This window comes from Phallusia mammillata, chromosome 6 (genome assembly GCF_965637545.1).
Source record: "Phallusia mammillata chromosome 6, kaPhaMamm4.hap1.1, whole genome shotgun sequence".
NCBI classification, from domain to species: Eukaryota; Metazoa; Chordata; class Ascidiacea; order Phlebobranchia; family Ascidiidae; genus Phallusia; species Phallusia mammillata.
Window position 1 is genome coordinate 25,202,679 of NC_137257.1, and position 16,890 is coordinate 25,219,568.

Here is a 16,890-nt window from a genome sequence, read left to right on the forward strand (position 1 = left end):
CTGCAAATGCCATGAGGCCATCATACATATTACGATGTACTATAAGTGAAAACAGTGTCAAATTTTGGCAACCCTGACTGTTTTAGTGATAGGTGTCAAAAATATAGTACTGTTTAAATGGCAGAAGGCACCACAGACAACTGAGAAAAATATAGCAATCTTATTTTTTGATTTAAACAACACACATTTTGATTTAAAAAAACACAAACTTTTTTACATCAGTTTGCACTGCCCGTTCATGATATTGAAGGCCCCCCAAAAAAACTGTCTTCTGTAAAAATCTATTTTTCATAATTCTTACCAGCACAGGGGTGAGGCAGTTAGCAAACAGGCAGACTCTTGTCCTTTCTTCAACGAGCAAATTCCTCAGTGCAGACTTTTCTGTTTCTTCGAGAAGTGTCAGACGCTCATTGACGTCGTGCATGGCTGAGTTCAGCTGGAACTGTATATCGGGTTTGCTGCCTGCAGAAAACAAAATGCAATCGGTAATTTGGGTTCAAATAAGAGCACAAAGTACCACACAAACAACACAGAACAAAAATTGCACGCTCCTTTAATAAATCCTTTGTTTCAAACTTTGGAAAAAGGTAAAGCTTCAAACAATAAAAAAAGATTATAAAACCTTGCAATTTTTTAAAGCAGTTAAATTTTGTTTTCATGTTTGTTCGATTTTCACAAAGTCGCCTTTTATAAACTGTTGGACAAATTCATTGATAAACTTCTTGCAAATTAGGTGGAAAAAGCCAAATCTGATGCTTTAAGCTTAGTTATGTGTTGAGATTATGAAAGGATTACAAGTTCTGAGTAAGGTGCAAACTGGAATCAACACATTAAATGTAAATGAGCTGCAAGTCATGTTGTTCACACAAACTAAACCTGATTAAGAGCCTTAAAATTCTCCAGTAGGTAAGTAAGGCAAAGTAACACATAAAGCAGTTGTCAGTCATTAACTGTGGTTAGTGCTTTGTTCATTAAGTAGTCAATCATTTCATTTGAGAAAAGCACAGTGATGAAATACACAACAACGATTTTAATATGTTTTTCACGGGAAGGATGTGCAATGTACATACAGGATGACAGTATTGCTGAATAGAACACTGACAAGAATTTTAAACCCTTTTTGTACCTCAAAATATACCAGGATATGCTACACAGCTAAAACATACATCTTTATGTCAATTTTTGTGAGGAATAATAACAATAGGTATTAGTTTAAAATTAAGATTTTAGGTCCAAAGCCGTATGAAACCGAAATATTCTTTATCCAAGGAAATTAAACTTTCCATTTACCCCTAGCAATATATTGAACACCCTGTTTATATATATATATATATTTTAATTTGATTTTATGTAATACAATTAAATTGACCTTTTCTGGCCTTCTTTTGTAGCCTCAAGGTGTCGCCATTACGTTTCTTGATATCATGCATTGCTTTCTTGTACTCTGTGATGTAACAATTAAACAATGGTGAACAAGAACATGTTGATTGTCAACTGATACTCAAACAATGGAATAAAATACATGTGGTTGTTTAATATAGGTATTGTTTCACATTATTTGCTGTGCCAAATGTATTACATTACCAGCTATTTTTAACTTGATAAAGCAAGCTTGAAAACAGCTTGAATTGGCAGTTGTTTTACCTTTGGCGTGATCCTTTTCCAATTGGTTTGCAACTTTCTTCCATTCTTCAAGTCTGTCTTGTATTGGAGAAATCAGATTCTCCAGTAGAGCACTGTAAAGCAAAAATTTGTTGACACATTTACCTCACAAGATTCTTTCCGATTAAGGATTTGATGAATCTTATTACTTTAAAAAAATAAGATTCATGAAAAATAATTAACAGAAAACAAGAATATGGACAAACACACATTCTTGTGATATTTAAGTCTTTAAACAGTAGTAACAGATTTTTTTAAGAAAACAAGAATATGGATCTTAATTTAAGAACATTATTAAAGCATTTTAATAATAATTTGCCTTACTTAGTAAATTGCTTCAGCTTATTTTCAACCATTTTTTGTCTCACACATATTCTTGTCAATGCACTGCCAATGTCTTTTGTTGATCCTGCACAAATAAAAAAACAAATTAGGTAACATGGTCCACATAATTACATGGGAAAGTAAAAAATCATCAATTTGGTAAATAAGATATAGTATAAAGCATTGCCAGTGAAGCTAAGAAGCAACAGCTGGCCAGGGTAATACTTCCTATGAAATCTGAGCATGGAGCGATAATTTTCCTGTTGTGATGACTACCAAGTATTGGGTCATTATCCCTACAGTGAAGCCATAACACATTGACATAATGTGGACATTAACAACACAGCCTAATCGAAACATATTTTTAATTGCAGTTAATTGGCACAAAATTTTCACTGAATTACTGCAATATTATATCGTAATGCAAACCAATTGCACATCAAATATATCACCAAAATAATTGTCTAGGGCCAAAACAATCCCTATACATATCACCAAACACAATTTATTTTAATATTTTGCAATTAGGAACGTTGGAAGGGTGACCAGGTTGAAAGGTCAAAGTTCGTGACACAAGTTAAATGCAGCTACTACGAGATCAAGTGCGACATACGGTAATTATAGAGACTTGAGCGACTTGGGACGAAAGGTCGGCATTGTCAATTAACGGTAGCAAGCTAATCCTAACCCCAGTGAGCAACCAGCTAACAAGAAAAGCTGGCTGTAAACACAAGTAGGTCAGGGCTAGGGATAAATCGTGCATGAAGAGCGATTTTGCATGCTCCCCTGAACTGATCCCTTTTGCAGGTAGAATGTAGCCAATCCGGGGCACTGCAGTAGGGCCTATCAACTTTCCCCTTGGGACTTGAGGACGTTGTGGGAAAAGGGCGGACACGTTTGTAGAGAACGGTTAACGTGGATAGGTGGAGGTTTTGATTGATCTTATTGATTCAGTGGATCTATACACAAGTGGGCGGTTAGCTTTTATCCAGCGCTGGCTGTAAAATTTTGTATTGTTCAGTCACGAAGCTCGAATTTGTGAAATATTGCCCAAATCCGTATCGAAAAAAGCTGTTTACCGCAAAAAAACGTAGTAATAAGAAGGGATTTAGATAAAAAAATAAAGACACATCACATAAGCAAATGCTTGGGTATAAACCAAGCTTAAACGGAATAACAAGTTCTGTTATTCTGGAGAAGTGCACAACGAATTTAAACAAGCTAAAAGTTCATATGTCTTGATAATGAGCCGACGTAAACTCATTGCAAAACGCCCTAACTATCTTCGAAAGGTGATGGTTTTCCTGAATGTCAGATAAAAGGCAAACATGTTTTGACAAGGGAAGAATGCCAAACAAGCACCAAATTAAGGATGGATTATTTGGAAACTGGATAGCCCGGGCACCGGATATTCACAAAAAATGCGGTTTTCGTTGAACGATTGCGTCATAGGGGTTTGGGGAACAATGAATCAGGCCCTTAGCCTTTTCGGCGAACCCTGAGAGGGGGCAATCTTTAAAGTTTAGTAAGCGACTGGCACCTTTCTGTGTGTTAAACTGCGGTGGGTGCATACAATCTGGCGGATTATGACGTGATGACAGGTCTTATCGTGAATGACATGTTACCTAAGGTGCTAGTTTTGAGATAGGGCTTAAACTGTTGCTGGCCCTTTGCTATCCAAGTTCACACGTTAAGAAAGCCTGATGTACAGAATCCCGTGTTTAATGAGTGCATTATAGTAAATTTAACAAACCAAGCCCCTAATGTAAAACAGTTTTATTTGAGTTTTGTTAATGTTGACAAGTATGCTCTAAAATTTGCACCAAGAACGTTTATAACACATGAAATGATGTGAAAAACTACCATATCACCGATAACTACAAAACATATTCTGCATCTTATCAGCACAGACGCATAAATAAACTAAATGAAAGTCCGAAAACTATAAAAACAAGACAAATAAAGTTGGGATTGTTTCTATCAACACATTTGCTGTGCTGCTGGTGAAAAGACGTAAGACGCACGTCAAACGTTCATAAAAGCTGCTCGAAAAGTTCTTTTGGCATCAGGGTTTGTTATCATTAACCGTCAAAGTCAAGGAGCACAATTGCAGGGATGGGCAGAACCTTACAAAAGCCAGACTTTGAAAAGCTACAAAGTGTTTTTAACGTCAGCGTTATGGATTTTTTTCCACTATACTGATTTCAGATAAAACACAACAAATTATAAACAAATGGAATGGCTGTCCAGCAGTATGTCGTATGTTACGAACATCACATTTCGTGGCAGAAATACGTAACCAACGAATTTGCGACTATGTCACTACGGAAGGAAAGCGGGTTTAGAAGGATTTTTCCCACAGTCACAACAAATTTACTACAAATATTCATATTCAAAATACGTATACAGTTACAATTTTCCGATTGCAAAGAGAAAAACGCCTTTAACACATTTTGGCTACATTAAAGTCTTAGTAACATATTTATTTTATTTTCCTAGTTCCTAATTACGAAAGTTTATTTCCTAACGTGCAATAAATTTGGCAAATAGCTTGGTCCAAATACAGCATGTGTAAAATTAAACTTTACGGGAATAACAGACAAAACGGTTCAGCCAACGACCTAAACACACCATTTATTGTCTTGTCAACCAAGTACATCGCATTAGCAAAAGCGTCATAATCCGACAAGTGAAAAATCAATAAACAAACCGGTTTACACGTCAATATAACGTATCACTCATCCAACAAGCGCATCAAAATGACGTATCACTCATCCAGTGGGTGCTAATGCGGCATTAGCCCCTTTCAGACAGGTTATGTGTGTTTAGAAAAGTGTGGAAATGGTGGAAACGGGATTTCTAAACATTTGCCAACAACAGCACCGTCCAAGTAAAGTGAGATACGGGAAATATGTGGCGAAATGTGTCAACTAATAAAACATCACGTCAAATTGAACATCCTCTGTAATTGAAAGGGGTTTTCCGTTTCTACTGTTTACAGTTTTGTCGGAAAATTTATGGTGGTTTTAGACACGGTTAGGGTTTAGCTAAGGTGAATATAAATTTATAACGGGGATCAGCACTAAAGCTAGAATTTTCTTAGCCTGTGCCTTGCCATATGGGAATGCTTGGTGACCGGCTGATTTGGTATAAAGTTTTCAATGGGCCTTGCGTATTACGGCCTTTAAGTATAGTGTGTATGCAAACTAAAATCACTTTTTTTTCAAGACCCTAAACTGGAAGGAGATATAATACTTTTTTTTTGCACCGGTTGAACAAAAAAAAAATATCTTTATTACGTGATTGTATAGTAAAAAATTTTCAAAAAATGCAATAGAGGTCGTTATAACCCACCCAACTCTTCAGTAAAAACCACTCACCACCCTAAGACCAAGATTAGCTAAACTTCAACCAAGCTGTTAAGATAAGTCCACACAATAGAAAAGAAATACTTGAAACGCAAATTTTCCAACCACACGGGGCCACTTGGACGATGTTACGCTCTATCGACCACTGGACGACCCTTTACGGTTTATGGACGAGCACACGCCAACAGTTCGCGTGCGAAAATGATCCACAAGTTGTTGCTCGGCGTGGGGTTGCGAATTGAGATGGTGGCTCGGTTCAGGCTATGAAAGCTTTGACAAGCTTTTATCTTTATATTGACGGATTGAAATTCGGGTTTTTGTACATGGATACAATGTTTGTAGAGAAAAAATGACGCATAAATGGCGTACGGTGTAAATGTTTGATCGATTTGTGAGCAGATTGTCCAACCTTGTAAAAATTAGAAAAACTGTACCCAACATAGCAAGCAATGTAATGTCTTGATTTGCTACATTTTGCAATGATAAAAAAAACCTGAAAACCGAAACCCACGGCCCACTGACAAATCCGCTTTAAAGTTGCCCTTTGTGTGCCTATAAACACTACAGCAATACAAAACAGCACGTCTTGCAAAAAACAACCCTTAATATTTACGAGTTTTCCAAAGTCCATATTCCAATGTATGTGTAAACTGTAATCAAACACATGATAAGATTTCGAAATGCCGACAGTGCAGAAATTGTTGGGCAGTTTAATGTGTATAAACAGCTGCATGTGGTCTGGTGGATGTTAACTTTGCACTGTGTATGCTTCCCTAGTGCATCAATACACTTTTAGCACATTACATCATTGTTTTCGTCGCAACAGCGGAAGGCATTAACATGAGTTCATCAGGGCTCAATGAATTAATAGACAGAAATTACTCAAACACTCAGACAAGCTCTGCAAATTAATCCACCCGTTTCGTCGAAATTAACACTCCATCAAATTTGTAGACGGCTAAATGCATTAACCTTTTTTTAGCGTTTATTATAAAGTCTTGTTGATAGAATAAGCATTTTGTTTCGAATGCAGCATTTTCAAAAAAGACAGACGCAAAAAAACGACGGGCGTAATAATAAACTGCTTTTGGCATTTTTATTAAGATCAAAATATCGTGAATTAATAGATTGTTGCACATAACAATAGTTTGCTGTTAAAATCATGATTAAACTTGGTTTCAATATACCATGAGTAAGCAACTTTAAGGCAATAGAATGAATAAGCAAAAATTGCTGAGTTTTTGGCATTTTTTAGCAACCACTTTGCTTCACGACTGAGCGACGCCTAAAAAACGCCAGGCCCCTGAAACTTGCTTTAGGTTGAAGAAAAAACTCAGGGGTGGTAACAAGAGATACGGCCAGATAACAGGAGTCGTTCACCTGTGTGACACCACAACACTACCTTTGTGACAACATAAAAGCCAGAATACCGCGGATCTCATATACTGGCGGTGGCCCGGTATTGTTAAGTCGTAAACTTCGCGTCTTTGCCACTGGGGTGTTGGAACTTAAATGGAATGGTCTTGGTTTTATGTAAATTTGTGAGCACGTGCAATTTAAACTCTTCTGGCACCAAAACAATTCAACGTAAGAAACAAAATTTGACAAATCAAGACGAAATATGTACGTTTTTGCACCAGATGCTACGTAGCTTAATTTGGCAAAATTTGGACAACTCGTCCAAGGCAGTAAACAATAATGAACTCAAGCCTAAAACAATTCATTTGGATGTTGGCGACTTTAAACCCATAGATTCTACTTGTGTAAGGAAGCTATGGCGACAAAATTTGAAAATAAAATCTGATTTGTTTTGACCAAGGTTCAACACCCAAACGTTCGAAGTAATACGAGCAAAATCATTTTATGTATCAATGTACTGTATTTTAAACCAGTGGTTCCCAACCTATGGGTCGCGACCCAAAGTTGGTCGCCTAACAATTCTGTTGGGTCGCCTGTTTTTGTGACAATAAGACTATCTACTTATTAATTCGTTTTGTAGCGTTATTTTATTATTTTTTAAAGGTTTTAAACTGTTGTAAAAAATATAACCCAATAATAATTTTGTGCCAACTTGGAAGGACACAAGTTAATTCTGTTTGTGACGTCATAAGGTATGTGTTAGCTCACTGTTGAGCGTTGTTTGGCTGATAATGATTTAAAACCAGCTCTCTAAAGTTCGGAGCTCGGACTAAACGGAAATGTTTGGTCGAAAAAACAAATAAAAGTAGATTGATTTTTTGATTATCCAAACTGGTGCAGAAATTGTCGAAAAGCTTTCCTCATTTGCTGACAAACATACAACCAAAATAGTAAGAATGCATGTCCATGGGTCGCGAGAAACCACAAAAATAAATTTTAGGAAGTATTTGGGTCGCGTCAAAAAAAGGTTGGGAACCACTGTTTTAAACAATAAGACACATCCATACTAATCTACCTGGGTTGAAATGTTAATGTCTTGCCCGACAAACACACGAAACAGGAATCTGATAAAAACATTTCCCATTACATGAACCGGAAAATCATCACAGAATGCGACCGGTTGCAAGACAAGAAATTCACATCCCACAGATTTCCCAAGTGAGCTATAACGCTACAAGGACATTACGTAATTCCAGGGTTACGGTCTGTACGCAGCAATGCAAAGTCGATATGAAGCGAATTGGGCAAATGTCGAAGACACTTGAATAGCAATTGAGGAAATCATTGCTACACCATCATTGCATTTACGATGCAGGTATTGGAAAAATCCCAAGTGAAAAAAATCGGTAACCCTTACAACGTGAAATGAGATCATAGTTGGGTTTCAGATCTACTAGATTTGATAAACAGCAAAATTGAAACCCACAATTTCAACAGAGGTTGTATTCTATTGTCAACATTTTTTTGGCAATGTGTTTTTTTATCGAGACAAACGTATTTGATATGTACAACGTTTCTGGTATTTTTGTTTTGGATAAATGACAAATTTAACGGACCAACAAGACGTAAAATGCGACTTGCTTTATTATTTAAACGTTTCGGCAAATGCTAATACCATCATCAGTGATATGAGGGGGCACATCAGTTATCCTCGTTCGTCTCTTTTTAGGTGTTTAAAAATACAAAAGAAATCCGTAGCCGAAAACCACTGTTGCAAAATTCATCAGGGAAACCACAACCAAGAGAAAAACGTTCAGGCTTTCTCTTTAAAACAATTCCATTTCCAACCATAGCAGAAATTTACCAACACGAAAACTTACATCTTCAGCCAAAGAAAAAACGCTCAACAGTTAAACAAATGGTCGTCGCTTAAGTATGGATTTTTTAAAACGTAAATAAAGACAAGAAGCTCTTAACATTCCAAGAGCAAAGTCGCTTCTGTCCAGTCCAGTAGTGCAAAGGATCCTCAAGGCTTCTTTGTTTTCATTTCTAACCAGTGGTGCGTTTAAACCATGCTTAGACGGAAACCAACTTTTTACCCTGCCTTACTGCTGCCGTTTAGCTTTGCTACTGCATCCAGGCAAAGTGGTAGACGGTAAAAGGCTAAAGGGCTTTAAATGTTAGGACCTTCTTGGTAAGGTTCGATTCAACCTCGATTATGTGTGACGTTCACTTGAAGTGAAATTTAAAGACATTTTGTTTTCTCGAATTCAAGACATTGTTTTTTCTTTGATAAACATTTGAAACAAAAGTATTTGTCGCAGCTTAAAAGGCATCAATGAAAAAATATTTGACAATGCGGTTTTCCATACTAAACAACTCAAAATGTATGTGTAAATTGCAACCGTTCTTGGATAAAGTACACATTTCTTGACACAAGTGCTTGAACAAGTTCAAACCAGTTCATTTCTAACATCATGGGTGACAACATTCTAGTTTGTAACAGCTGAACTTTTCAAAGAAACAACTTATGCTGTTTGATGAGTGACATATATCGACAACGCAGCACATATTTCCTGCCACATGTTTTCGAGTCGTTGCTCCCAAAAGACGCGGAAAATAGACATTTAAAATTCTCTTGAGAAACAATTCGCTTAATCTCTGAGAAAATGAATGTGACTTCCAAAGCATTCGTAGCAAGTAAGGGGAAAAACACATTTGTATAAAAAAAATATATTTAATAGATTGAAGTATATGTTTGTGTCTACAATTACAGTTGAATTTAGAATGCAGTTAAAGAGGCTAAATCGTATATCTGTTTAGCATTGCTCGTTTAACAGTTTTGCAATTTTCGTGTTCTAGTCTGTGTCATTTACACATATGGTTGATGCGTCTTAAACATAATCATTTTTACCCCGTTTTATAATTTTAAGTGCAACACATGTCCATGTCTTTTCATTTGTTGTTGGCCTGGAGTCACAAAAGAGCGAATGTGGTGTACAAAGTGGCGGCAACATCTTTTCGCAACAAACTGTCACACGTGTTTATCGGGGTTATGTCAACATACAAAGTTGTGCGAGACTTATTAGAACGCCGGTCCCGTGCTAATTATACACACGAGCACAAAAAGACCTGATACTCGCAATAACTCGATTCAACCACTAAGTATTGTGTTACTCTATGCCAATATTGCGACATTGTTTCGATAATTCTTCGCCGTCTGAAGACATAAAAGCCAAGAAAGTCTATTTTTACAAAGCTGACGACTTGCCAACCCCAGACTGACTGGTGCTATGTGATGTAACAATGGTTATGGAATATGAAACAATAAGGAACAATAGAAAGAGACAGAAAGAGTTTTTGAAACGAAAAGGCGCGGAAATATAGTAGGGAGAAACACTGAAAAGGCATGGATCATATTGTTATGTCGTTGTTAGTGGCATTGGAAATGGCAATAAAACTCTTTAGTCTATTAAAATCGGCTTACATTTCTAAATGACTTGTTGGTAACATCGTGTTCTGAAGTTTAATAGTGAAAATAATGACCCAAATAGACGTAAAAAACGACATGCTTTATTTTTCAAACGTTTCGGCAAATGCCCATGCCATCATTGGTGATAAGAATCGTGTTTATGTTACGTCAAACTTTCCAAACGACATCCAAATAATGCTTATTACACGCACAACCCCATAGTTACCTACAAACTTGGTGGTTTTCCAAGCCAATAGACACCCTGGCAACCCAGTTCCATAATTTTCATTGAACTCAAACCAACACCTTAACAACCATTGCTCACGAGTATAGGTGGGCCCCATCGAACTGGCAATTTTATGTCCAAATTGAAACCACCGCCCCGTTAATACAGGTCTCATTACACATTTTCAAGAGCTCAGTAGGCGCCAACCAACAATGGAATGGAAAGTGATTATTACCTTGAAGGTCTAGGCAACAGAACCGACCTTGTCATCTACTAATGAGAATACGGCCGCCTCTAATAACTAGTTAATACCTGTTTAGTCGCCATGGATTAGTTGAAAACGTAGAGAGGTCGTTTTGTTTGCGAGACGCGCCACGTAAGCACTGAATGTAAACAAACAAAACCTGCTGGGGAAATGACACGTGAGAATTTTTCAGTTTTGTTGCAGAGAAAAACTAGAAAATGTGCAACTGCAAATGTTTGTTGTATTACGTTTGTGATACTGACATGTGAAAGTTGATTGTTCTCGAAGTAAACTATGGCTTATTTGAACGATGTGCCTCATTAAAAAACAACAACTTTAAATTAAATTCAAGAATTCTACGGTACATTACCCGAAACTGGTCAAACCATGCCGAAACATATACATTTGGTAAACTTTTTTTTACACTTATGAACACAGTTGGAATTTAATAAAAAGCAAATTGCCAGCGACGTAGAGTAAAACGTATTCATTTTTATTAAAACAAACGTTTCGACAAAACGCGATGCGCTTGTTTCCACTTGTGCATTACATTTTACACTGATGATGACAATAGTTTTGTCGAAACGTTTGTTTTAATAAAAATGAATACGTTTTACTCTATTTCGCTGGCAATTTGCTTTTTATTAAAGCTATTATTCAAGTCCGTGTCTTGTGTACCTAAGACAGTTGGAATTGTTTTGTAAAAAATCAAGGTATCAACAAACTTTAATTTATCATCAGTTTGTGTGAACCGTGCATTGGGTATACGTATGACAATGTTAACTACTCTGTAAGAAAGAAGAGAAAGGAAAATACCAAAAGTACATGTTGGTTTTGCAACCGACCTTGACGTGTGTACAGCCTCACCATAGCGTGTGAAAATAACCACAGCACTCAGAACATAACCTCATGTCAACTTGTGCCGCAAAAGACGTAAAAAGTAAACCACACTCGTTTCAAAACCACCCTCGCTTGGTCCTTAACACAAGCACAAGAGCAAAAGTTGGAACGCCAGGGAAAATCACCAAATAAGCCCATACAGATCTCGCCATGCTAGAGGCTTTCACACGCACAGCGTAACTCGACCTCTCAAACATTTTAACAGTAAACTTCTCGCGAGTTTGGGAGTTGAAGTGGCTTTGAGTTCGATTTTTGTGCGACCAAGTTTTCTCTTACCCTCGAACAAAAGGCCCAAATTCTCCACTTAAACTACGCAGCCTTTCCACGGCAAAGAATCGTCGAGCTTGCGTGCGCAGTGGACCGTGTAAAACCCAATGAAGCGTGCTAAATTTTCGCCGAAGTAAACAACAACAAATGCAGGAATTTGTGGCTAATTCGAGACCACAAGCGTAGCAACATGGGTTGGGACAAATTGCTGATTAGTGATTAGTGTGTGAGAAAATAAGGAAGGTTTGGTCGCGTATTAGGGTCAAGCTCTGTGGTTTTGCATGGCTTATTAGCAATAAGCGGTTTTTACAGAATTACAAGTCCGTTACCGCTAACTGCTTACCATGGAAAGCGCTCTGTGTGTTGCAATGCCACCGGTCCCGTTGATAAAGAAGTAATTTCAAACATGTAACACACAATAAACACTTAAACTTAAAAACATAATATTGACCAAAAAATCGTTGTTTTTTCATCGTCCAAAAATTGTGCCTTGCACTGTTTTGCGCTCTATAATGTTTCAACCTTGCGCAGATATTTCCGGCTTGGTGATTGTTTTAGTGCTATTGTGTTGCTATGTGTTCTTGTACCAAGCAAAATAAACAAACTTAACATTCTGATTCAATTTCACCTTGGCCAACTTCAAGTTGCAGAAAGTTTTGCCCAATTGCGAGAAACGTGACAGACTTAGCAGAGTTTAGTAGCTTGCGTGGAATGCATAAAAGCCACACAGATTGGCAGGAGATAAAACCCCGGCACACAGGAAGGGAATTCTCCAGAGAAAACCGACCACAAGAATCTGGAACGCACACGTACTAGGAGCGAGAGGCTTTAATCGATACCAATGCATGGTCCTATCGACTCGACCACGAAACGCTGTGCACACCACAGACACAGCAATCAAGCCAATGTGGAGATGTAAACCAGCAATTTGCAGCAGACAACAGCTGCGATTGCTGAAAGCTGTCACAGATGCGAGGGAAACATACACGGCGATTTAAAATAGGGTTTTTACGAGGACGACTTGTCGTAAAACGTTTAATTCTTCCGACCATTCAAGGAGCTACCGACAGTCAATGTTTAATTACCGGCGACGGGGCTATTCATTATAGTTTTAATGGTCCAAGTTCGAGGGTATGTGACAGCATCTCTGTGCTGAGTACTACGATGCGTTGACACTGTGTTTCTCATGAAGTGATTTGGCATCTTGCTGGGAAACGGATTTCGTAGAACAGACTTTAATACGTGTATTGTTAAAACGTCATCTACGTGCGTTCTGTAAAATGTCCCGGACAAGCAACGATAACATAATGACGTATGATAGCTAGAAGACTGCTTTAATTGTACAGCTAATACACATTGGTCAATATAGGCATCTTCTCCACAATTAAATGACATCTAAAGCTTTTTAAGGTTGTATGAACAAAAACAAAAACGTACAAAATTGCATTTTAAACCAAGTAAAGAAGCTGTTATGTGTTTTAAGCGTAAACGTGTTAAAACGCCTCGAATGAAACTTAGAAGCGACCACTTTGCGTAGCTGCCTACGGATAATATCACTATCTACTACCTGTATATGGGCATTATGTTATAAAAAAACTTTGTGTAGGGGTCGAGGCGCAAGAATTTGGTATTAAAGTTACCGGGTATAGCTGACGCATACGAGGCTCGGATGACAAAAAGATTCCTTCAAGTAAAAGATTAGATTCTTTAGATATCCGTCATTGAAAGCCCGGGGCTGTACGAAGTTACTTTCAATAACATGATCGGCTCTTTGCTAACGATTGTGGGGTGTATGTAAAATCGGACAACACTATATTGATACCAGAGTTGCGAAATACGAATTCGCCTAAAATCGTAAAAAAAAGGGTGATTCATACAAAACGTGAGCGTTTTTTTGTTGTTGTTCAACTGTAGTACTTATGGGGTTTGGTGCAATACATCTAACACTTGATTCCAATGCATTAGAAAGAGGCTATAAATACGTGTGTCATAAATTTAATACAACAACTGTATCACGGTTTTTCAAAGTAAAATCATTTTTTTCGTTTTTACAGTTTTGTTGTAAATTTTCCAGCTTACATAGTCAAAACAAGGAAGCACTTAGTATTTTGTGCATTTTTAGTTTAATAAATGGTCTTTAACAAATGTATGACCATAATTTGTGGGCAAAATCCCATTTAAAAACATTTCCACATGAGAACTTGAGTTCTGCATTTAGATTTAATTTGAATTTAGGCACAGCACAACACGTACAGGCTTTAACCATTAAAATGCTCCCGGCATTTGTATATTCGGAGTAGAAACAAAAAACTCCAACCGAATAAACTTCTTAAACCGGTTTTCACTCAGGGACAACAGCACGTTATTTGGATTAAAAGTCAATATTTGTGTATAAACTCACTAAGAAATACATTAATTGCCTTCAGGGTGTACAAAAAGGACAAAAACAAGTCAAAATTTGAAGCAACACACATGGTAGTCGATTCGAACTACTGTTCAAGTCTGTAAACAGGCTTCAACCCTTGCGGGACAAAGCAAGGGAAGGGACGCACACATGTGAGCACGCACTCTACCTTACGCAGCAACACCACAATTTGTGAAATTTAACACTCTGCTTTTGTTCATTTACACGAGGTGACTACGTCAAACTTCTTTGACCGCGCAAAAGTTACAAGCACTTTTCAAAAAGCTGAACAATTTCGTCCCCTCTCCGTCACAAAGTGTAAATACTAGTACCCTTAAAAGCACTACTGTACTTGTAATGGAACCGCTTTTGTGTGTAAAAGCCTTGTGTCGCATTGAATGAAGCTTCCGGTAAAAAAGCAAAACCATCTTAATTTCGTTGAGGTGCAAAATCGCACGTTGTAAGGCATTAGAACAAATTTTACCGATCAATGCCAATTTTGACCCAAGGTACAAGGTTTAAAATGTCATTGGTGTTTGTGATTTAAACGAATTGGTTTCTGAGATTCGTAAAATATAATACCGCTTGGTCGTTCCGAGTACAATATTCCATTGTCAGAAAACACAATCGTTTCTTACTGCATCAAATCTTGGCAAAGTAAGTATTTAAACCAAGAAATATTGTAGGGTACGTGTACTTATTTAGCAAGAACTTCGTGGACTAAGACTTGAAATTTGATTAATCCAACTCGTACAACACACGAGAGTTACGGAGAAAAGTGATTCAGACGCGCACAAGTACTTAAAACAACTCATCATATGCTTGGTCGAACTCCGTAAGCACAAAAATCTATTTCAGCTTGCTCTGTACACGCGTCTCTCAGCCCCAAGCAATTAACAGCCTAATTCAACGCTTACCCCGTAACAAACAACAAATGTGACGTCATAAGGGCGCGGTTTATTCAAACAACAACAAAACCCTGAGTATTGTATGATATGTGGATCGCGAGATCGGTTTTGAAATGTGGAATGACAGCGCGCGTGGTGATATTGTGACGGGACAATGGCCCCCGATCGATATCTATATAACGCGTTCGCCGTCAACGACACTAACTCGCACAATGGGCATTGTGACGCATGAAACAAACATAAGGGGGCAAAGATATGTCAAGGCCGTTGAGAAATATATTGGCGACCGGTTTGAGCAAAGCTACTGGTACAACTTCATTTTACACACGTTTGTCTATGAAGTAATATGGACATTTAGGTATCGTTTGACCTTGACCTCGGGTGACCTTGCAAATTACGAAAAATGACAGTTTAATTGTTGACGTTAGGGTTTAAAGTTGCAGTTTTGTTTGAATATCAACCTTGACATATCCGCTATAATTTATTGCTGTTCACGTTGCAGCTTACAGCAACACACGGCAGTTCTTATCATGTGTAGAAGTCGGTAAAATTATGTGATTCTAATCAAAACACTAGTTGTTTTTTAAGAAATAGTAATTTTGTTGAAGTTTCGCCCACCAGAACGGTTGGGCTTCTTCAGAGCAATGTAGTGAAATGTTTGCGAGCACACCAGCGAAAATGCTCAAGAGCAAGCTGGTGGCCGTAACCCTTGTTCGGCAGTTAACGTGTTGAAACTACAGCTTTGGGGATAAATCGTTCAGCACATCCGTATCACCACGCCCTGGGCCCAACAACCGACAGTTGATGGGGTTGCAGCAAGGGGAGGAAGCCTTGCTGTCATCTGAAACCACGTGACATCCTAAACGCGGGCAGGAAGGTGGTGGTGTCACGTGACCGTGTTAATTAACCGTTGTAGTCGCACCAACGCGCGTGCGAGACCAGATCGCCTGTTGTGTTGTGGAATGAATAACAGCGGGTGATCGCGGTTCGCTTGTCTGTCTCTAGTTCGTTTTCATTTTTTGCCCTTCCAAATAATTTCTGCATTATGCAGTTATAAAGAACTTTACAAAAGAAATATTTGCGCTTAGTTGAAAGTAAAATCGGGATGTTTTTATGCTTTTTGTCTATCTATCTTTAAAGTGACATTTTTTACATTTTAGGGCGATTTTAGGCTCTTTGTTGGTTTAATGAGGTTTTGGGCGATCTGGTTAAATGTGGTCTGTCATACATTGTTATTGAAAAAATGCACAAACATTATAGATTACAAAACATCACATGATATGAAATGTCGTCTAATTCCCATGTAGATGGCATGCAAAGTTGGAGCTGTTTCCAATTAACCCCCATTGCACCATTGCTTTAAATGTTATCAACCAGGGAGACTGTCCATCTATCACGTATATGAAAACAATCGGACACAACAATGTCCAGAATAATCGTGACAAGCATGATTGCATTATAACCGATCAATTGGAACTGAAACACAATTGGCCTGAAATCCCAGTCAATTCGTCACGTTTTTGAGTCATTTTGTTCACTGACAAAGGACCGTTGGGCAAAAGTTCAGGCAAGTTTTAACCGGAAGATGCAAGTGCCAATGCGTGTTAGTGAAATAATTTCCTTCGCGAAATGTTAAGATCCCTACAACCCACTTTGCACTACTATTTCGAACAGTACCTTATATAATATGCCGAGTATCATGCCTTTGCTACTGCATAAGACCAACGCGAACTCAATATCTTCCTCGCCTAAAGTA

At 37.9% G+C, this 16,890-nt stretch overlaps 1 protein-coding gene across 2 annotated transcripts in view; it reads right to left on the reverse strand.

The window, feature by feature from the left end:
• The window catches only part of LOC145232228 (protein MTSS 2-like), a 29,354-nt gene that overhangs the window by 10,033 nt on the left and 2,431 nt on the right, over positions 1 to 16,890 (reverse strand). The window contains exons 4-7 of one of the 2 annotated variants that reach the window (XM_080096778.1): positions 1,987 to 2,071; positions 1,645 to 1,736; positions 1,370 to 1,444; positions 302 to 462 (exon numbers count right to left, since the gene is read on the reverse strand). In XM_080096778.1, the coding sequence (XP_079952904.1) occupies positions 302 to 462; positions 1,370 to 1,444; positions 1,645 to 1,736; positions 1,987 to 2,071 (413 nt within the window). The remainder of the gene's footprint in view (positions 1 to 301; positions 463 to 1,369; positions 1,445 to 1,644; positions 1,737 to 1,986; positions 2,072 to 16,890) is intronic. The other variant, XM_080096779.1, reaches the window with a different exon arrangement.